General features: G+C 54.8%; 1 protein-coding gene across 1 annotated transcript; it reads right to left on the bottom strand.

The window, feature by feature from the left end:
- Window positions 1-273: 273 nt before the first annotated feature.
- Window positions 274-15380, bottom strand: LOC147961634 (uncharacterized). The gene is made up of 2 exons (XM_087531380.1): window positions 14564-15380; window positions 274-1361 (listed from the first exon to the last, which is right to left on the bottom strand). The coding sequence occupies exons 1-2, from the start codon at window positions 15378-15380 to the stop codon at window positions 274-276; spliced, it is 1905 nt and encodes a 634-aa protein (XP_087387506.1).
- Window positions 15381-16931: the final 1551 nt, after the last annotated feature.

Below are 16931 nucleotides of genomic sequence, written 5' to 3'. Positions count from 1 at the left end.
TGAGGCTGCGGACGTTCCAGCTTAGTGTGTTGATGGCTTGTTCAGTCATTTGGAAACATGCATAACCCTATAATTTGCCCAGGAGAGAACAGACAACCTTGTAGCAATCAGACTGGTTCTACACCAGCCCATGGAACACAAATAGTTCAAGCATAACAACCTGATACATGGCCAGCGGCTAGCCATGGGTAGACTCCGCCACACCCCGGCATTACATAACAGTGGTTGCACTATCATCTTAAACTAGCTACCCTACAGCCATCCAGGGACTGCTCAAATGGCGTCCTGGCCATTGTCCACATCCAGCGCTCCTGCACCTCCGTGCTGCAGAAGAGCATCCTCAACAGTAGTCGCTCCGACATCATCCAGCTTAAACATGTCTCTCATGGCTATGATCACCTCCGGTGGAAGTTGCTCCTTGAAACGGTCTGTGAAAGCGTTGAGCATCTCCACCGTGACATCTTGGCCGTTCTTGGTGATGCCGAGACCGCGACAAACCATGGCTTCCGCCGCCTTTGCGACCCGAGTGACCTTGGCCTGCCCAGCAACTCGCAGCCTGGCGGTTGTCCTCTGCAGCGTGAACCCACCGGCGCAGCTGATAGTCACCCCAGCCATCATTTTGCGGCGCACTGTTGTAGGCCTAGGAGCAGGCGTTGGGAGGAGGGCCTCCACCCTCTCCTTGAAGAGCGGCTCGAGGTCGGCATCGGCCACCACCACAACCCGCCTGCGCGGGGGAGAAGGTGTGCGGCGCACCGGCCCGGCGGGGACGAGCGGCGGCGTAGGCGAGCTCTCGAACCCCGGCAGCCTTGCTGGCGAAGCCAAAGGCAGCAGCAGCACGGAAGGGGAGCAAAGCTCCAGAGTTGCGTGGGACGGAATGAAGCCGATGGACGCGGAGCGCCTGGCCTCATCCCACTTTGAACGTGGTACCGGCGGGAGCACGGACATTGGTGATAGAGGTGGTGATGAAGGCGGCGTCCGGTTGTCCTGGGAGCGACGCCGGATCATGCCAGGCGAGCGTGCCCGGGCCGGGCTGCGCCCTCTCCACACAGCCAGCACCGGCTGCATCGGACCGTCCACCACCGTCGGGGCGGAGCCAAGAAGGAGTTGCTGCTGTGCGGGCACCGTAGGGTCGTCCTCTAGGCTGCGGGCCGCAGCCGAGGAGGCGGAGCCTGAGCACTGCAGGACCACGGCCGGCACTCCCACGACATCACGGCGACGGTTGCCGCGGTCCTCCCTCCTGTTGCGGTCGCCCCAGCCTCTGTCTTGGTTCCGCGGCTCTTCGCGGTGATTGTGGGAGAGGCTGCGCCTTATGCGCGCGCCCAAGCTGCTCCTGCCGGCGGCGGCGTCATGGCCGCGCCGATCTCCACTGATGAAGCCATGTACCTAGGGTAGGGGCACGGACCTGTCCAAGGAGCCCTACCCTAGGACATCCCTAGGAGAAGTCACCTTTCAATCGACTTAAAGGTATCCCACTCGACGGTTTCAAGACACTCGACCAAGAAGCTATCACTCGACAATGAAGCCAACCACTCGACCACCAGGAGACCTAAAGTCACTCCGCAGGCAAACGGTCGGCTATCAAGTAGTCTTTATGGCCATTATAGCACTTTAGGGGCATTACCAGTAACGCCCAACCTTAAATGTACCTTAAACCCTGCATTACTGAGGGCGGGAGGGGGCCGGCGAACTCTATATAAGCCACCCCCTCCTCAGTATGAAGGGTTCGCACCCCTGTTATTCACACACCAGTAATCCAGTCGACTGCCTCCGGGCACCGAGACGTAGGGCTGTTACTTCCTCCGCGAAGGGCCTGAACTCGTACATCTTGGTGTGTTTACAACTTCCCAATAGCTGAGATCTAGCCTCTCCATACATACCCCCCTACATCACTGTCAGAGTTAGAACCACGACAGTTGCCGCCCACCGTGGGGCAGGAATCTTAGCGCCTGATTGGAGAAGTTGCGATTTTTCCGATCCCTTTGATCATGGTTTCGTGCGGAGTTTTGGTGGAGGGCCGCGAGATCCGCCTCGGCGCGCTCACGTTCATCGCCGACGACTCCGCCTGGCTTTAGGAGGCGCCACTCGACGTCGACGCGCTCCCCGTCCGCGGTGCGACGCATTTCCGCGCATGCGTTCGTGGCGTCCTCCTGCGGCAGCCGTCGATCCAGTATCGGTCGGCCCCCGTATCGTCTCCCCGCTCTGTCTCCCACCAGCGCAAGCGCTCCGGTCGGTCGAGACTTCAGAGGTGGGTGAGGCACGTCGTGGCTCGCCAGTCGGCCGCCCCGCAAGTCGCGGCAATCGAGCCCGACGAATCCCTCTGCGGCCTGTTCGACCTGTCAACTGGCTCCGCGGAGACCGCATCCGAGTGCGACAGCAGCAACCCAGCGGCTGAGATCCTGGCGGTCGATGGAACGCACAGTCCTCCCGGTTTCCCTCGCGCTGATGGAGGCGCGGGTGGGGGCGACCCGTCGCGTCCCCACGATGAGTATCTCCCCGAACCTCTCACGTCGTTACAGCGAGAGGAGCTTCGCCGCCGGAACACGGACGCACTCCGCACTCCTATCGTCGGAGAGTCCCCCGAGGCCCGAGCCTTGGAGGATGCGCGCTTGGCTAATTTGACCGAGCGCACTCGACTGGAGAATCTCCAGCGAGCACTCGACGAGCAAGCGCGTCAGCGGGCTCCCGAGTCTAGTCGACGCCAGCTCTTCCCGCCGACGCAGGTATACCGAACCCCAGTTCAGAATTTGGCCGCCGCGGCCCGTATAGCAGAATCGATTCAGCCCTCCCAGTTGGAGGCTGGCAGGGGCTTGTCACAGATCAGAGCGTTGCTCCGGGCGGCGGGAAACCAGAATTCCTCTGTTTCTCAGTCGCGGAATAGGATCCACAGTCGATCCATTGCAACAGATACAGTCCAGTCGGCTCACAGCCCGCGGTCGCCCCCGAGGCGTGAGGGACGTGGCGACCGGCATGATCAGTACAGAAGGAATGAGCAGTATGATCACCGATCCGATCGTGATGATCGACGTCGAGTGCCAACCCCTCCCCCGAGGAGTGGGCCATATGCGCCTCAACATTGAGATGACAGGCGCCCTCATAGCGTTGGGCAGAGGATTCCCGTCGACCCCAGGGACCCAGGCTTTGACGCGAGATCTATCCTCGTTCAAGGCTTGGTTGACAGGAACAGGGCTCATCGGGAAGGCCAGAACAGAGATGCGCCCGCCAACAGCAGAATACGTGTTTCAGGGCCAGAGTGTTTCAGTCGAGCCATCAGGGCCACGGTGATTCCTCCCAACTTTCGGTTGGCGACTGGAGTCAGCAAGTTCACCGGTGAGTCTAAGCCTGACACTTGGCTCGAAGATTACCAAGTGGCTGTACAGATTGGCGGTGGCAATGATGAGGTGGCTATGAAGCATTTGCCTCTCCTGTTAGAGGGCTCGGCCAGAGCGTGGCTGAATCAGTTAGCACCCAGCAACATCTACACTTGGGAGGATCTCTTTCGAGTGTTTGTCACAACCTTTGAGGGAACATGCAAGCGACCCGCAGGCCTTACAGAATTGCGGTCTTGTGTGCAGAAGCCGAGTGAAACTCTGAGGGATTACATCCAGAGGTGGATCACTTTGCATCACACAGTTGAGAACGTACCGGATCACCAAGCAGTTTGTGCCTTTAAAGAAGGCGTCAAAAACAGAGAGTTGAACCTGAAGTTCGGTCGGACCGGAGAAATGTCCCTGAATCGGATGATGGAAATTGCCACCAAATATGCTAACGGAGAAGATGAAGATCGACTCCGGAGTGGCAAGCAGAAAGCAGTCGCCCAGAAAACCGGAGGCAATTCCAGTCGGAAGTAGAACCGGAAGGCCGAGCCAGCCGCCCCTGGGGAGGCCCTGGCCGCAACCCAGGGAAATTTCAAGGGAAAACCCAAAGGCCCCTGGAAGCCCAAGAAAGGCAAGGATCAAGATGGAAATGATGTTTTGGATCTGCCATGTCACATCCACACCAAGAAAGATGAAGAGGGTAATTTCATTTACCCAAAGCATACCACTCGACAGTGCCGGCTCCTGATCCAGAAGTTTCAAGGCAAACAGTCCAAGGATAAGGAAAAAGAGTCGGACAGAGTCGAGGACAAGGAAGACAGTGACGATGGATACCCCCAAGTCAATTCCACCCTGATGATTTTTGCTGATGTCGAAAGCAAAAGTCGACTGAAAGTCATTAACCGTGAGGTGAATATGGTTGCTCCGGCAACACCCAGTTATTTGAAGTGGTCTCAGACTGCCATCACGTTCGACCAGTCTGATCATCCTACGCACATTGCCACCCCTGGAAGGCAAGCTTTGGTGGTCGATCCAATTGTCGAAGGCACTCGACTGACCAAAGTCCTGATGGATGGTGGCAGTGGCCTGAACATACTGTACGCCGAAACTTTGAAAGGAATGGGCATTCCGATGTCCAGACTAAGTACCAGTAACATGAGCTTCCACGGAGTCATTCCTGGCAAGAAAGCCAAATCACTCGGCCAGATTGCTCTTGACGTGGTTTTCGGCGATTCAAAGAATTACCGCAAGGAAAAGTTGACATTCGAGGTTGTGGACTTCCAAAGTGCTTATCATGCCATTTTGGGCAGGCCAGCTTACGCACGCTTCATGGCTCGACCATGTTACGTGTACCTCAAACTGAAGATGCCTGGCCCTAAAGGTGTAATCACTGTTACAGGCAACCGAAAGAAAGCAGAAGAGTGTTTTCAGAAAGGCTCAAAGATCGCTGATGCTCAGATGGCAGTGGTCGAGCTACAAGAGTACCAAAAGACTGCCGATCCGAGTGAATTGCTACGAGCCAAGAAGCCTGCTTCAGAATCAGCTTTTCAGTCGTCCGGTGAAACAAAGCCAGTCCACATTCACCCGACCGACCCCGATGCTGCCCCGACTCACATCTCAACGACGCTCGACTCCAAATAGGAAGAAGCGCTCGTCCAGCTCCTCCGTGAGAACTGGGACATCTTCGCATGGAAGCCCTCTGACATGCCTGGAGTTCCCAGAGGGCTGGCTGAGCACCGTCTACGAGTCGACCCAAAATTCAAGCCTGTGAAGGAACATCTTCGACGGTCCGCCGTCCAGAAGAAGCAAGCCATTGGCGAGGAGGTAGCTCGGCTCTTAGCAGCGGAGTTCATCCGAGAGATTTACCACTCCGAGTGGCTCGCCAATGTCGTCATGGTCCCCAAGAAGGACAAGTCACTTCGCATGTGCATTGATTTCAAACATATCAATCGGGCCTGCCCGAAAGATCATTTTCCTCTCCCTCGCATCGACCAAATAGTCGACTCGACTGCGGGGTGCGAGAGATTGTCTTTTCTAGATGCCTATTCCGGGTACCATCAGATCCGTCTGTATGGACCCGACGAGATCAAAACGGCTTTCATCACTCCATTCGGATGCTTCTGTTACGTCACCATGTAGTTCGGCCTCAAGAACACCGGAGCCACGTTCATGAGAATGATTCAGAAGTGTCTACTCACTCAAATCAGTCGGAATGTGGAGGCATACATGGATGATATTGTGGTCAAGTCACGGAAAGGTTCCGACCTGCGGGCTGACCTTACTGAAACCTTTGCCAACCTCAGGAGGTATGATATCAAGCTCAATCCATCAAAGTGCACGTTCGGAGTTCCAGGTGGAAAGTTACTCGGTTTTCTTGTTTCCGAACGGGGGATCGATGCCAATCCTAAAAAAGTTGGCACCATACTCCGGATGAAGCGTCCTGTACACGTGCACGATGTCCAAAAGCTTACAGGCTGCTTGGCCGCTCTAAGTCGATTCATTTCTCGTCTCGGTGAAAAGGCGTTGCCTCTTTACCGACTGATGAAGAAGTCTGACAAGTTCGAGTGGACTCCAGAAACTGACGCAGCATTTGCAGAGCTCAAAGCTCCGCTCTCCACCCAGCCGGTGCTTGCTGCCCCAATCAGCAAAGAGCCTCTGCTGCTTTACATTGCAGCCACAGGACAAGTTGTCAGTACAGTACTTACGGTCGAGCGGGAAGAAGAAGGAAAGGCCTTCAGAGTTCAGCGTCCAGTCTATTATCTGTCTGAAGTTTTGACCCCTTCAAAACAAAGATACCCTCACTATCAGAAGCTTGTATATGGGATTTACATGACCACGAAGAAGGTTGCACATTACTTCTCTGACCACTCCATTACAGTCGTCAGCGACGCCCCACTGTCAGAGATTCTGCATAACAGAGATGCAACTGGTTGAGTGGCCAAGTGGGCGATTGAACTCCTTCCCTTAGATATCAAGTTTGAAGCAAAGAAGGCTATCAAGTCCCAAGCAATCGCAGATTTCATCGCCGAGTGGATTGAACAGCAACTTCCGACTCAAGTTCACTCGGAGCACTGGACCATGTTCTTCGATGGATCTAAGATGCTGAATGGTTCCGGTGCTGGGGTAGTTCTAGTCTCCCCCCGAGGAGATAAGCTCAGATATGTTCTCCAGATTCACTTCGATTCCTCCAATAATGAAGCAGAATATGAAGCACTTTTGTACAGGTTGCGCATGGCCATTTCACTCGGCGTCCGTCGTCTCATGGTCTATGGAGACTCAGATTTGGTGGTTAATCAGGTGATGAAGGAGTGGGACGTCAGAAGTCCAGCTATGTCTGGTTATTGCAATGCAGTGAGAAAGCTAGAAAATAAATTCGAGGGGTTGGAGCTTCATCACATCCCCCGACTGAAAAATCAGGCAGCTGACGATTTGGCAAAGATAGGCTCCAAGAGAGAAGCCATTCCCAGCAACGTGTTCCTGGAGCACATTCACTTGCCGTCGGTCCAAGAAGATCCTTTTACAGGAGAAGCCCCACAGCCGAAAAGTGCCACAGATCCTACTGAAGTCGAAGTTCCTGCTGTGGTCGACCTAATCATGGAAGTCTTGGCAATCATTCCCGACTGGACGATACCGTACATCGCGTATATCCTAAGGAAAGAACTCCCAGAGGACGAGGAAGAGGCTCGACAGATCGTCCGCCGATCCAAGGCCTTCACAGTCATAAAGGGGCAGTTGTATAGAGAAAGCGCGACTGGAATTGGTCAGAAGTGCATAACACCAGAAGAGGGTCGGATAATCCTTGATGATATCCACTCGGGGACCTGTGGTCACCACGCGTCCTCTCGGACCATTGTGGCTAAAGCATACCGAGCGGGATTTTACTGGCCTAGAGCAAATGAGATGGCAAAAGAGATAGTCGACAAGTGTGGAGGGTGCCAGTTCTACTCCAACATGTCACACAAGCCTGCATCAGCCCTGAAGACCATTCCACTCGTCTGGCCCTTTGCTGTCTGGGGACTAGACATGGTTGGTCCACTGAGAACAGGCAGAAGTGGTTTCACTCATGTGCTTGTGGCAGTCGACAAGTTTACCAAATGGATTGAAGCTAAGCCTATCAAGAATCTTGATGCTTGCACTGCTATCAGTTTCGTCAGAGGGCTAACATTCAGATATGGAGTCCCGCATAGCATCATCACTGACAATGGGTCAAACTTCGATTCGGACAAGTTCAAAGCTTTTTACGCCTCTCAAGGTCACTGACAATGGGTCAAACTTCGATTCGGACAAGTTCAAAGCTTTTTACGCCTCTCAAGGCACTCGAGTCGACTACGCATCGGTCGCCCATCCCCAGTCGAATGGACAAGCTGAAAGAGCAAATGGTCTGATTCTCAAAGGACTAAAGCCTCGACTGATGCGTGATCTCAAGCACGCGGCAGGTGCTTGGGTCGACGAGCTTCCGTCAGTTCTGTGGGGATTGAGGACCACCCCTAACCGGTCGACTGGAAGAACTCCATTCTTTCTGGTTTATGGAGCCAAAGCAGTTCTGCCAAGTGATCTTCTTCACAACGCGCCCCGAGTCGAGCTTTACACTGAAGATGAAGCAGAACAGGCCCGATAAGACGCAGTCGACCTCCTAGAAGAAGAGAGGGAGATGGCCATGATCAGATCGACCATTTATCAGCAAGGCTTGCGTCGATTCCATGCCAGGAATGTCAAGAGTCGAGCCTTCCAAGAAGGGGATTTGGTCCTCCGAGTGGATTAGCAGAAACCACACAAGCTTGCTCCTACTTCGGAAGGCCCCTTCATCATCACCAGAGTCCTCCACAATGGAGCGTATCACCTCTACAATGTTGATCGCCAGATCGACGAGCCACGAGCTTGGAATGCGGAACTACTCCGCCCCTTTTACACTTGAGTTCTCCCTTGGACGGGATGTAATAAGAAAAAATTTCCCGCAGTTCATTTTTATCAAAGACAAGAGTGTTCAAATAATTGCTGTCACTTTTGTTTGCGTGCGAAATCCCTTAGTGGGTGACTTAGCTGCGAATCCATTTCGCCTAAGTTCGAAGAATCCTACCGAGTGGAGAGCCAGACTCCCACTCGGGGGCTTAGCTGCAGCCCAGTGCTTGCCTAAGTGTTTAAAATCCTACCGAGTGGAGAGCAAACCTCCCACTCGGGGGCTTAGCTGCAGTCCAGCACTCGCCTAAGTTCTCTCACTTAGAGACTCAGCTGTAGTCCGGCACTCGCCTAAGTGTTTAAAAAATCCTACCGAGTGGAGAGCAAACCTCCCACTCGGGGGCTTAGCTGCAGTCCAGCACTCGCCTAAGTTCTCTCACTTAGAGACTTAGCTGCAGTCCGGCACTCGCCTAAGTTTGAAAAAATCCTACCGAGTGGAGAGCAAACCTCCCACTCAGGGGCTTAGCTGCAGTCCAGCACTCGCCTAAGTTCTCTCACTTAGAGACTTAGCTGCAGTCCGGCACTCGCCTAAGTTTGAAAAAATTCTACCGAGTGGAGAGCGATCCTCCCACTCGGGGGCTTAGCTGCAGTCCAGCACTCGCCTAAGTTCTCTCACTTAGAGACTTAGCTACAGTCCGACACTCGCCTAAGTTTAAAAAATTCTACCGAGTGGAGAGCGATCCTCCCACTCGGGGGCTTAGCTGCAGTCCAGCACTCGCCTAAGTTCTCTCACTTAGAGACTTAGCTACAGTCCGGCACTCGCCTAAGTTTAAAAAATCCTACCGGGTGGAGAGCAAACCTCCCACTCGGGGGATTAGTTGCAGTCCAGCACTCGCCTAAGTTCTCTCACTTAGAGACTTAGCTGAAATCCGGCACTCGCCTAAGTTTGAAAAAATCCTACCGAGTGGAGAGCGATCCTACCACTCGGGGGCTTAGCTGCAGTCCAGCACTCGCCTAAGTTCTCTCACTTAGAGACTTAGCTACAGTCCGGCACTCGCCTAAGTTTGAAAAAATCCTACCGAGTGGAGAGCAAACCTCCCACTCAGGGGCTTAGCTGCAGTCCAGCACTCGCCTAAGTTCTCTCACTTAGAGACTTAGCTGCAGTCCGGCACTCGCCTAAGTTTGAAAAAATCCTACCGAGTGGAGAGCGATCCTCCCACTCGGGGGCTTAGCTGCAGTCCAGCACTCGCCTAAGTTCTCTCACTTAGAGACTTAGCTGCAGTCCGGCACTCGCCTAAGTTTGAAAAGTCCTACCGAGTGGAGAGCCAACCTCCCACTTGGGGGCTTAGCTGCAGCCCAGCGCTCGCCTAAGTACAGGACACAACCCAATCCGCAAGGACGACGAGGTGCAAATCGACTGCTACCTTCTCCTTCGGAGCTGCACCACTAATACAAAAGTTATTTCGAGTGAAGATCGAGTTCCACTCGACGGATCATCCATGAAGATATTCAACGATAAATCCAATTCAGATAAGACCTAAAGGTCCCAGACCTCAGGCCAAAGTAATCGAGCCCACAGCTCGACGGAGTTTAACGGTTACAAAATCCACTCGGCATTCCGAGGCGAATTTAAAGTGGAGCTTAAAAGTTTTTCACTCCTCAGGTGGAGGACTGGAAGGGGCGACGAACTCGTCCAAGTCGATCCCATCTGCAATACGGGTGGCAGCAGCGATGAAAGTCTCCATGAAATCTTGAAAGTTGTGCTTCTTGGTATTGGCAACTTGGATGGCGGCCAGCTTCTCTTCTCGTGCCTCCTTGCAATGGACGCGGACCAGAGACAGAGCCGCATCAGCGCCACACCGAGCAGAAGACCTCTTCCACTCCTGCACTCAGTCAGGGATTCCGTTAAGTCGAGTCATCAGAGACTCGAGATCGTTTTGGAGCGTAGCCTCTGGCCAAAGTGCCGGGTCGATCCGTGACATGGCAACCTTCAGTCGAGCCAAGTAGTCCACGACGCCGTCAATGCGAGATTCCAGTCGGAGCAGATTCATGGCAGCTTCATCTTTCACGGGAGAGTTGATTGGATCCAAACCTGTTTCGATCCTCCCAGTCTCCTCTTCAAAGTTCTGGCAAAGCTCTGCATACACGATCCAAGGATAAGTCAATTTTCGTAGACTGAGTCGACACAAAAAAAACCCAGTCGGAACTGAATGTGCACCTTCAAGCTTGATGTACAACTTCTTGGCGAGGCTCCTCAAGTAGCTCTCCAGGTCATCCCTCCTGCGAGCGATGCCTTCCATCTTCTCGTTCAGGGTGAGGTTCTCCTTCTTCCAACGTGAACACTCTCTGTTGGCTTCATTCAGAGCGGTCTTCAGCTTGGTATTCTCTTCTTCTAAGTGGTCGACCAAAGCCAGCTTCTGTACGGCCAGAGCGGTCTTGTCATCAGCCTCCTTACGGGCAGCAGCCAAGTCCTGATCCTTCTTCGCCAGAGCTTCGTTCAGTTTTTCTGCGAAGAAATGATGATTGAATCAGAAATAGCAGAAGGATACTCAAGCCTAAAAACTAACCAGTAGACAAAGTCGTCTTACCTGTGGCGCCGTCTCTGACTTTCTGCAGCTCTGTTCTGGCCAGCTCCAGATCAAGGTTCAGTTGAATCTTCTGCTTCTCCAACTCAGTATAGCGAGCTACAAGTTCGCAGGATTTCTGTAAAAGAAAAATCAGTCGACAGACATCCAAGATAAGTTGCTTCCGAGTAACTAAGAGACAATGAAGACGTTTCTAAGACCACAGCCGAATCAAAAACATTCGACAGTAGTCTCAGGGACTACACCCAGTGGGTGCACTCAGCGTGCCCCCATCGGTTCGACCAAAAAAAACAAAGAGAAAGAGAGAAAAAGTCGACTGCCCGCAGTTGACCGGATACAGTTCCACTCGACCTGGCCCGACCAAACCGAGTGAAGAAATACAGCTACAGCAACACAATGTAAAGACTACAGTCGACTGCTAGCAGTCCACCGTAGTCTCGGGGACTACACCCAGTGGGTGCACTTAGCGTGCCCCCACTCGTCCAAGGATTGGCAGACACACCCAGTGGGTGTACAGATACAGATACAAAAGATTTTCGGAAAAGAGACTCTTCAAACGGCATATCATAACAGACCAAGTGTTGAGTCGACTGACCTGGACGTTGCTCTGAAGAGCCGAACTCGCGTCATAGGCTGCTTGCCTGGCCTCCCGAGTCATCTTCACTTGCTCCATCATGATCCCCGCCTGGCGTATAGCCTCCTTTGCAGCAGCCGCTTGGTCCTCAGGGACGGGGTACGCAGCAAAAAGCGAAGGTGGATCCGCAGTCGATGCCAAAGGACGCACGCTCGTCAGAGGAATGGCGAAAGTCACAGAAGCCCGAGTGGTGTCACCACCATCCCGAGCCATGGCCTCAGACGCCGGAGCAGGTTGGGGGGTCTTGTCAGCCGACGACCTCTTGTTCCTCCTCATTCTCAGCGGTTCGTTGTCGTCGTCATCCGGAAGGTCGATAACATGAGGAGGGGCTGCAAGAGAAACATTCAATCGACCGGAGTTGCAATAAAAGATCAGTCAACTCAAAGCAGAACGTCAGTAATCATACCAGGGTTGGAGGTAACAGCATCCTCCATCTCTTGGTCGTCGTCCTTGGCGGAGACCTCAGAAGTAGCAGCGCTGCAAATCTCGAAAGTCGGTCAGTTGGCTCAATGAATCGACCAAGGATCTGTCCATGGTCGACGAAGGAAAGCAAGTTTTATTATTACCCGGAAATGGTAGGGACAGCTATCTTCATCTTGGGCAGAGCCTTAGGCGGCTTGGACAGCGTCGTGCGTGGGTGCTTGGGAACCTTCCCAGTCGGCGTAGGAGAAGAGGTCCGAGGGCGTTTCGACAACTGCCCAACAGAAGCAGTCGCCTTGCCACGTTCCTGCGCCGGGTCGTGTGTGTGCTTGGACCGCCCCTCTGGGCGAGGGGGTTCGACCTCCTCCTCCTCCTCTTCGCTGGAGTCGACGTTGTCGTCTCCCTCTCCTTCACCGTCGGACTCCCACTCGCCTTGGTCGTCCCCGCTCTCACCTCCGCTCACCTCCCCTTCCTCAGTTGGCTCCTGAGCCCCGTTGGGCGTCGAGTACATCTCGGTGGTCGCCTGGAAAGCAATAGACAAGACGAAAGTCAATCGACATACTCAAAGAAGACCAATGCAGAAAACAAGATTTCAGTCGGGAGCATAAAGACATACCTGGTCCACTTCATATGAGTTGTCGAGTGGAGTTACCCTCCTGGCTCCTCGGGGGTTGTCTTTGTTCCCCGTGATGCTCGACAGCCACCCCTCCAGCATCTCGTCGGTGACCTCCTCCGGGTGGATCCGAGTGGTGTCATCGAGACCCGAGTACAACCACATCGGGTGGTCACGGGCCTGGAGCGGTTGGATGCGCCTCTGGAGGAAGACCTCCAGCAGGTCCATCCCAGTCACACCCTTACAGACAAGCTCGACCACTCGACCGGCCAACACTTTGACTTGGGCCCTTTCCTCCGGCGTCACTTTCAGAGAAGCGGGTTTTTCAGCTCGGTCGAGGGAGAAAGGAGGAAGACCAGTCGACTGTCCTGGGGTCGCCTGGTCCTGACAGTAGAACCAGGTCGCTTGCCAACCACGGACCGACTCCGGGAAAGTAATGGATGGAAAATAGCTCTTCCCCCTCGTCTGGATCGCCAAGCCCCCGCACAACTGGATCACCTGCGTCCTCTCGTCACTCGACTTGGCCTTCTTGACCGATTGAGAACGGCAGGTAAAGATGTGCTTGAAAAGTCCCCAATGGGGGCGGCAACCCAAGAAAGCCTCACACATGGAAATGAAAGCGGCAAGGTATACAATGGAGTTGGGAGTAAAGTGGTGGAGCTGTGCTCCGAAGAAGTTCCAGAAGCTCCGGAAAAAAGGATGGGGTGGCAGAGAAAACCCTCGGTCGATGTGGGTGGCTAGGAGCACGCACTCACAGTCGCGGGGTTGAGGTTCGATCTCTCCCCCCGGAAGACGCGCGGCTTCGTGGGGAATGACTCCCCCTCGACCATGTCGTCGAGATCCTCTTGCCGGAGCACCGACGGCATCCAGTCGCCCTGGATCCAACCTTTGGGCAGAGCGGTCCTAGAGGAAGATCCGCCCCGAGTAGAACTCTTCCCTTTCCCCGCCGCCGCCACCTTCTTCGCGCGCTCCAGAGCAGTCGTCTTGCCCTTCACCATCGTCGCCGGCAAAATCTCGAACGGGCTTGCGGCGCTAGGGTGAGAACGGAGGTGGCGGAAGGACTTGCGAAGGGAGAGAGGAAGAAGAAAGCAGAAGGGAACGCACTGTTTGGAAACCCCGAGCCGGCAACTTATAAGGGGCCGCTTCCGAGTGGCTGACTGGTAGGCCCAGGCTATCCAGTCAAATCCCGTAGCAGACGCGCGCGCAGTACGTGGCGAAAAAGGCGATGCGGGGATCGAGGAGCTTCCGCTTTATCGCTTCCGATTACTACGGCCGCTCCCGTCCCGCGCGCTTCCCAAAATCCGAATCCTGCGACATCCACGGGCCACAGAACAACTTGTCAAAATAGGAGACCCCGATCGCGCCGGCGCTCAGTATGTCACAAGTAAAGAAATTCACTCGACGATAGGCCTGGAATGGATCAAGGCGACTGAAAGAGGTTGATAACGTCATCCGTGACGATTGGCCCAAAACGAGGCACTCGCGTAGCCCAAAGAACCAGTCGGAAAGATCTCCAACTCTTTCTCCACTCTAACCTCGATCCATTCGGGGGCTAATGATGAAGCCATGTACCTAGGGTAGGGGCACGGACCTGTCCAAGGAGCCCTACCCTAGGACATCCCTAGGAGAAGTCACCTTTCAATCGACTTAAAGGTATCCCACTCGACGGGTTCAAGACACTCGACCAAGAAGCTATCACTCGACCATGAAGCCAACCACTCGACCGCCAGGAGACCTAAAGTCACGCCGCAGGCAAACGGTCGGCTATCAAGTAGTCTTTATGGTCATTATAGCACTTTAGGGGCGTTACCAGTAACGCCCAACCTTAAATGTACCTTAAACCCTGCATTACTGAGGGCAGGAGGGGGCTGGCGAACTCTATATAAGCCACCCCCCTCCTCAGTATGAAGGGTTCGCACCCCTGTTATTCACACACCAGTAATCCAGTCGACTGCCTCCGGGCACCGAGATGTAGGGCTGTTACTTCCTCCGCGAAGGGCCTGAACTCGTACATCTTGGTGTGTTTACAACTTCCCAATAGCTGAGATCTGGCCTCTCCATACAAACCCCCCTACATCACTGTCAGAGTTAGAACCACGACATCCACCACGGCGATGATCTTCGTCATCGTCACTGTCGCGCTTGTCGTGACGTGGCGCTGGGCGGGAGATGCGCTCCCTACGGTCCCTGGGCACCGTCTCGCCATCGACGATGTTGCGACGCCAGGTGAAGCCCTCTGAAACAGTGCGCCCGCCCACCTTCTGCTCAAGGATGGAGAGGTGAAGCAGGACCCTGTGCTGCAGACCACGCCGACCATACACCGGGTCCCCGCCTTCGCGCGCCGGTAGGGTGATCCAGTTGACCCTCGGAATCTTGCTGGGGCACGTCGCCCACGCCCACAGGCAAAGCGCCTCTGTGTCCGTCTTCAGGCAAGACGCCGGCTCGATGTAGTCTATTGAGCAGTTGGTGCCGATCGCAGAGGCCACAGCCTGGGCGTCCCATGCCTGCAGCGGCAGCCCCTCGAGGCAAAGGCGCACATGGTGCGGCATGTCGACGTGCTCCGCGTGGGACTCGATCCGCCATGGCCGGAGCTGGATGCGGGTGCCCCGGAACGGCAGCGCCGGGCGCGAGATCGCCTCAGAGCAGTGATGGCGGTGGAAGAACCTGATGAGGAAGGCCTCCGGGAAGTGGCGGACGACGTTGACATCGGGGCATAGACAGCCGATCTCTCTCACCACCGCAGCAGCGATCTCTTCAGAGGAGGCCCTCATCTCGCGCTCCAGCCACGCCACCACGGCGTTTGACTCGAGCAGAGCTGCCTCCTGGACCATGGCGGGGGTGGAGTGCACCACCGTGAAGACCTCAGCAGGGCGGGCCGTGTGGTCACCCGCCCAGGCCGCAGCAACAGGCGCAGCCATGGCCCTTGCGGGGGCGGGAGGTGGGGAGCGAGCCCGAGGTAGGGGAGGCGCGGGGCGCTGGCGTGCAGGCAGCGCCTGCCGGCGAGGAGGCGCCCGCGGACGTAGATGTGGAGCCGGCGGGTTGGTGCAGCCACGCGCGCGATGGCCGGAGCGGAAGCAGCGCTTGCAGGTGACTGGATTGCGGCAAGTAGCAGCCTTATGCCTTGGATGAAGGCAATGGAAGCAGAGGTTGAAAAGCCAGTCCGGGGGAGGGGCGCGCGCCTTGAATTCTTCCTGCTGCAAAGCCGGCCGGCGCGGCCGACGCGACCTCACCGTCTCCCATCCCGCCGTCACCTCGGCCTCGAGCCCCGCAGCGCCGGCCATACCCACGTCGCGCGGGCTTGAAGGCGCGGCAGACTCCGCAGGAGACTTGAAGCACGTCAGCCACCCACCCAGCACGCTGGAGTTAAGGCGCTCGGCGTCAATGCGGCAGGAACCCGGGCGCGCATTGAAGGCAGCCCCGGCGGTTGGTGCAGCTGGCCCCGCGTTCCCAAGACCCAACTGCGAAGGGGGGGTCTCGAGCACGCAGTCCACATCGCCAACGGGGCGCGGCGGCCGGCCAGGCGGCGGCGGCGGCGGTGTCTGCAGCAGCCGATCCAGATCTGGACTGGCTGTCCCAGCCATGGGCGCGGCTGGGGGTGGGAGGGGACTGAACCCCCAAAGCAGGGGCTGGGGCGATGCGGGCATGGCCGGGCGTCTACACATAGAGTAAGTAATTCATTACACATAGTGATAGATTTTAACCACTTATTTCTAGTACCTCCATGTAACGAACAAAGACAGGAACTTAAAACATACCTTACAAAGCGCTTCATCATCACCTTCAGGTATTGAAACTTTACTTGGGAGTACTTCCGCGGGCGTAGCTCCACCAGAGTCAATGGTAAGTTTCATTGTTACTAGGTCACCGTGGGGAGGAATTTCCACTGCATGACTGAGATTTACTTCACAGACATCAAGGAACCCTGTCACTTGGACAATAGAAGCCCCACCAATCCCATGATATAACAAACAACCATGGTCCAAGCTCCCATGGGCAACGTTATTAAATGCATCACGTGCTTCAATCTGAAATGACAACAAAGCAAGAAGAGAATACAGGATTACCACAAATTCCTCGAAATGAACAAGCAAAATGACAAAAGATTTACCAACCTTCATGGTAGAGCCGGGCTCTTTTTTTCCCTCATAGCTTTAGCCAGATTTGCCGAGGTCGAGACTCTTATATTAGATTGGTTGCGTTCTATAGGAATGCCTGAGCATGTAAACACAATGGTGTCTCCTGCAAAAGATCAAAAGTCAATTGATAATGTGCAAACGCATATTTCAGGAATTCAGAAGCTTTAAAGAAGATCACCATCGAACAAGAAAATCCAGACGACATTGCGGGTCATTTTGGACAGAGCTACACCAGGACTGACCGAGACATCTCGATCGGAACCACTAGAACTGCCGAGTCCAGCGCTATTAGTAGCACCTGAAACTTTTTTAAATAAAAAAATAATACACCAC

The sequence above is a fragment of the Triticum urartu genome, chromosome 7A, assembly GCF_056163025.1.
Source record: "Triticum urartu cultivar PI428250 chromosome 7A, HENAU_Tu73, whole genome shotgun sequence".
Lineage (NCBI taxonomy): Eukaryota > Viridiplantae > Streptophyta > Magnoliopsida > Poales > Poaceae > Triticum > Triticum urartu.
Note: the sequence above shows the minus strand (reverse complement) of the source record. Positions and strands in the feature narration are given on the sequence as shown.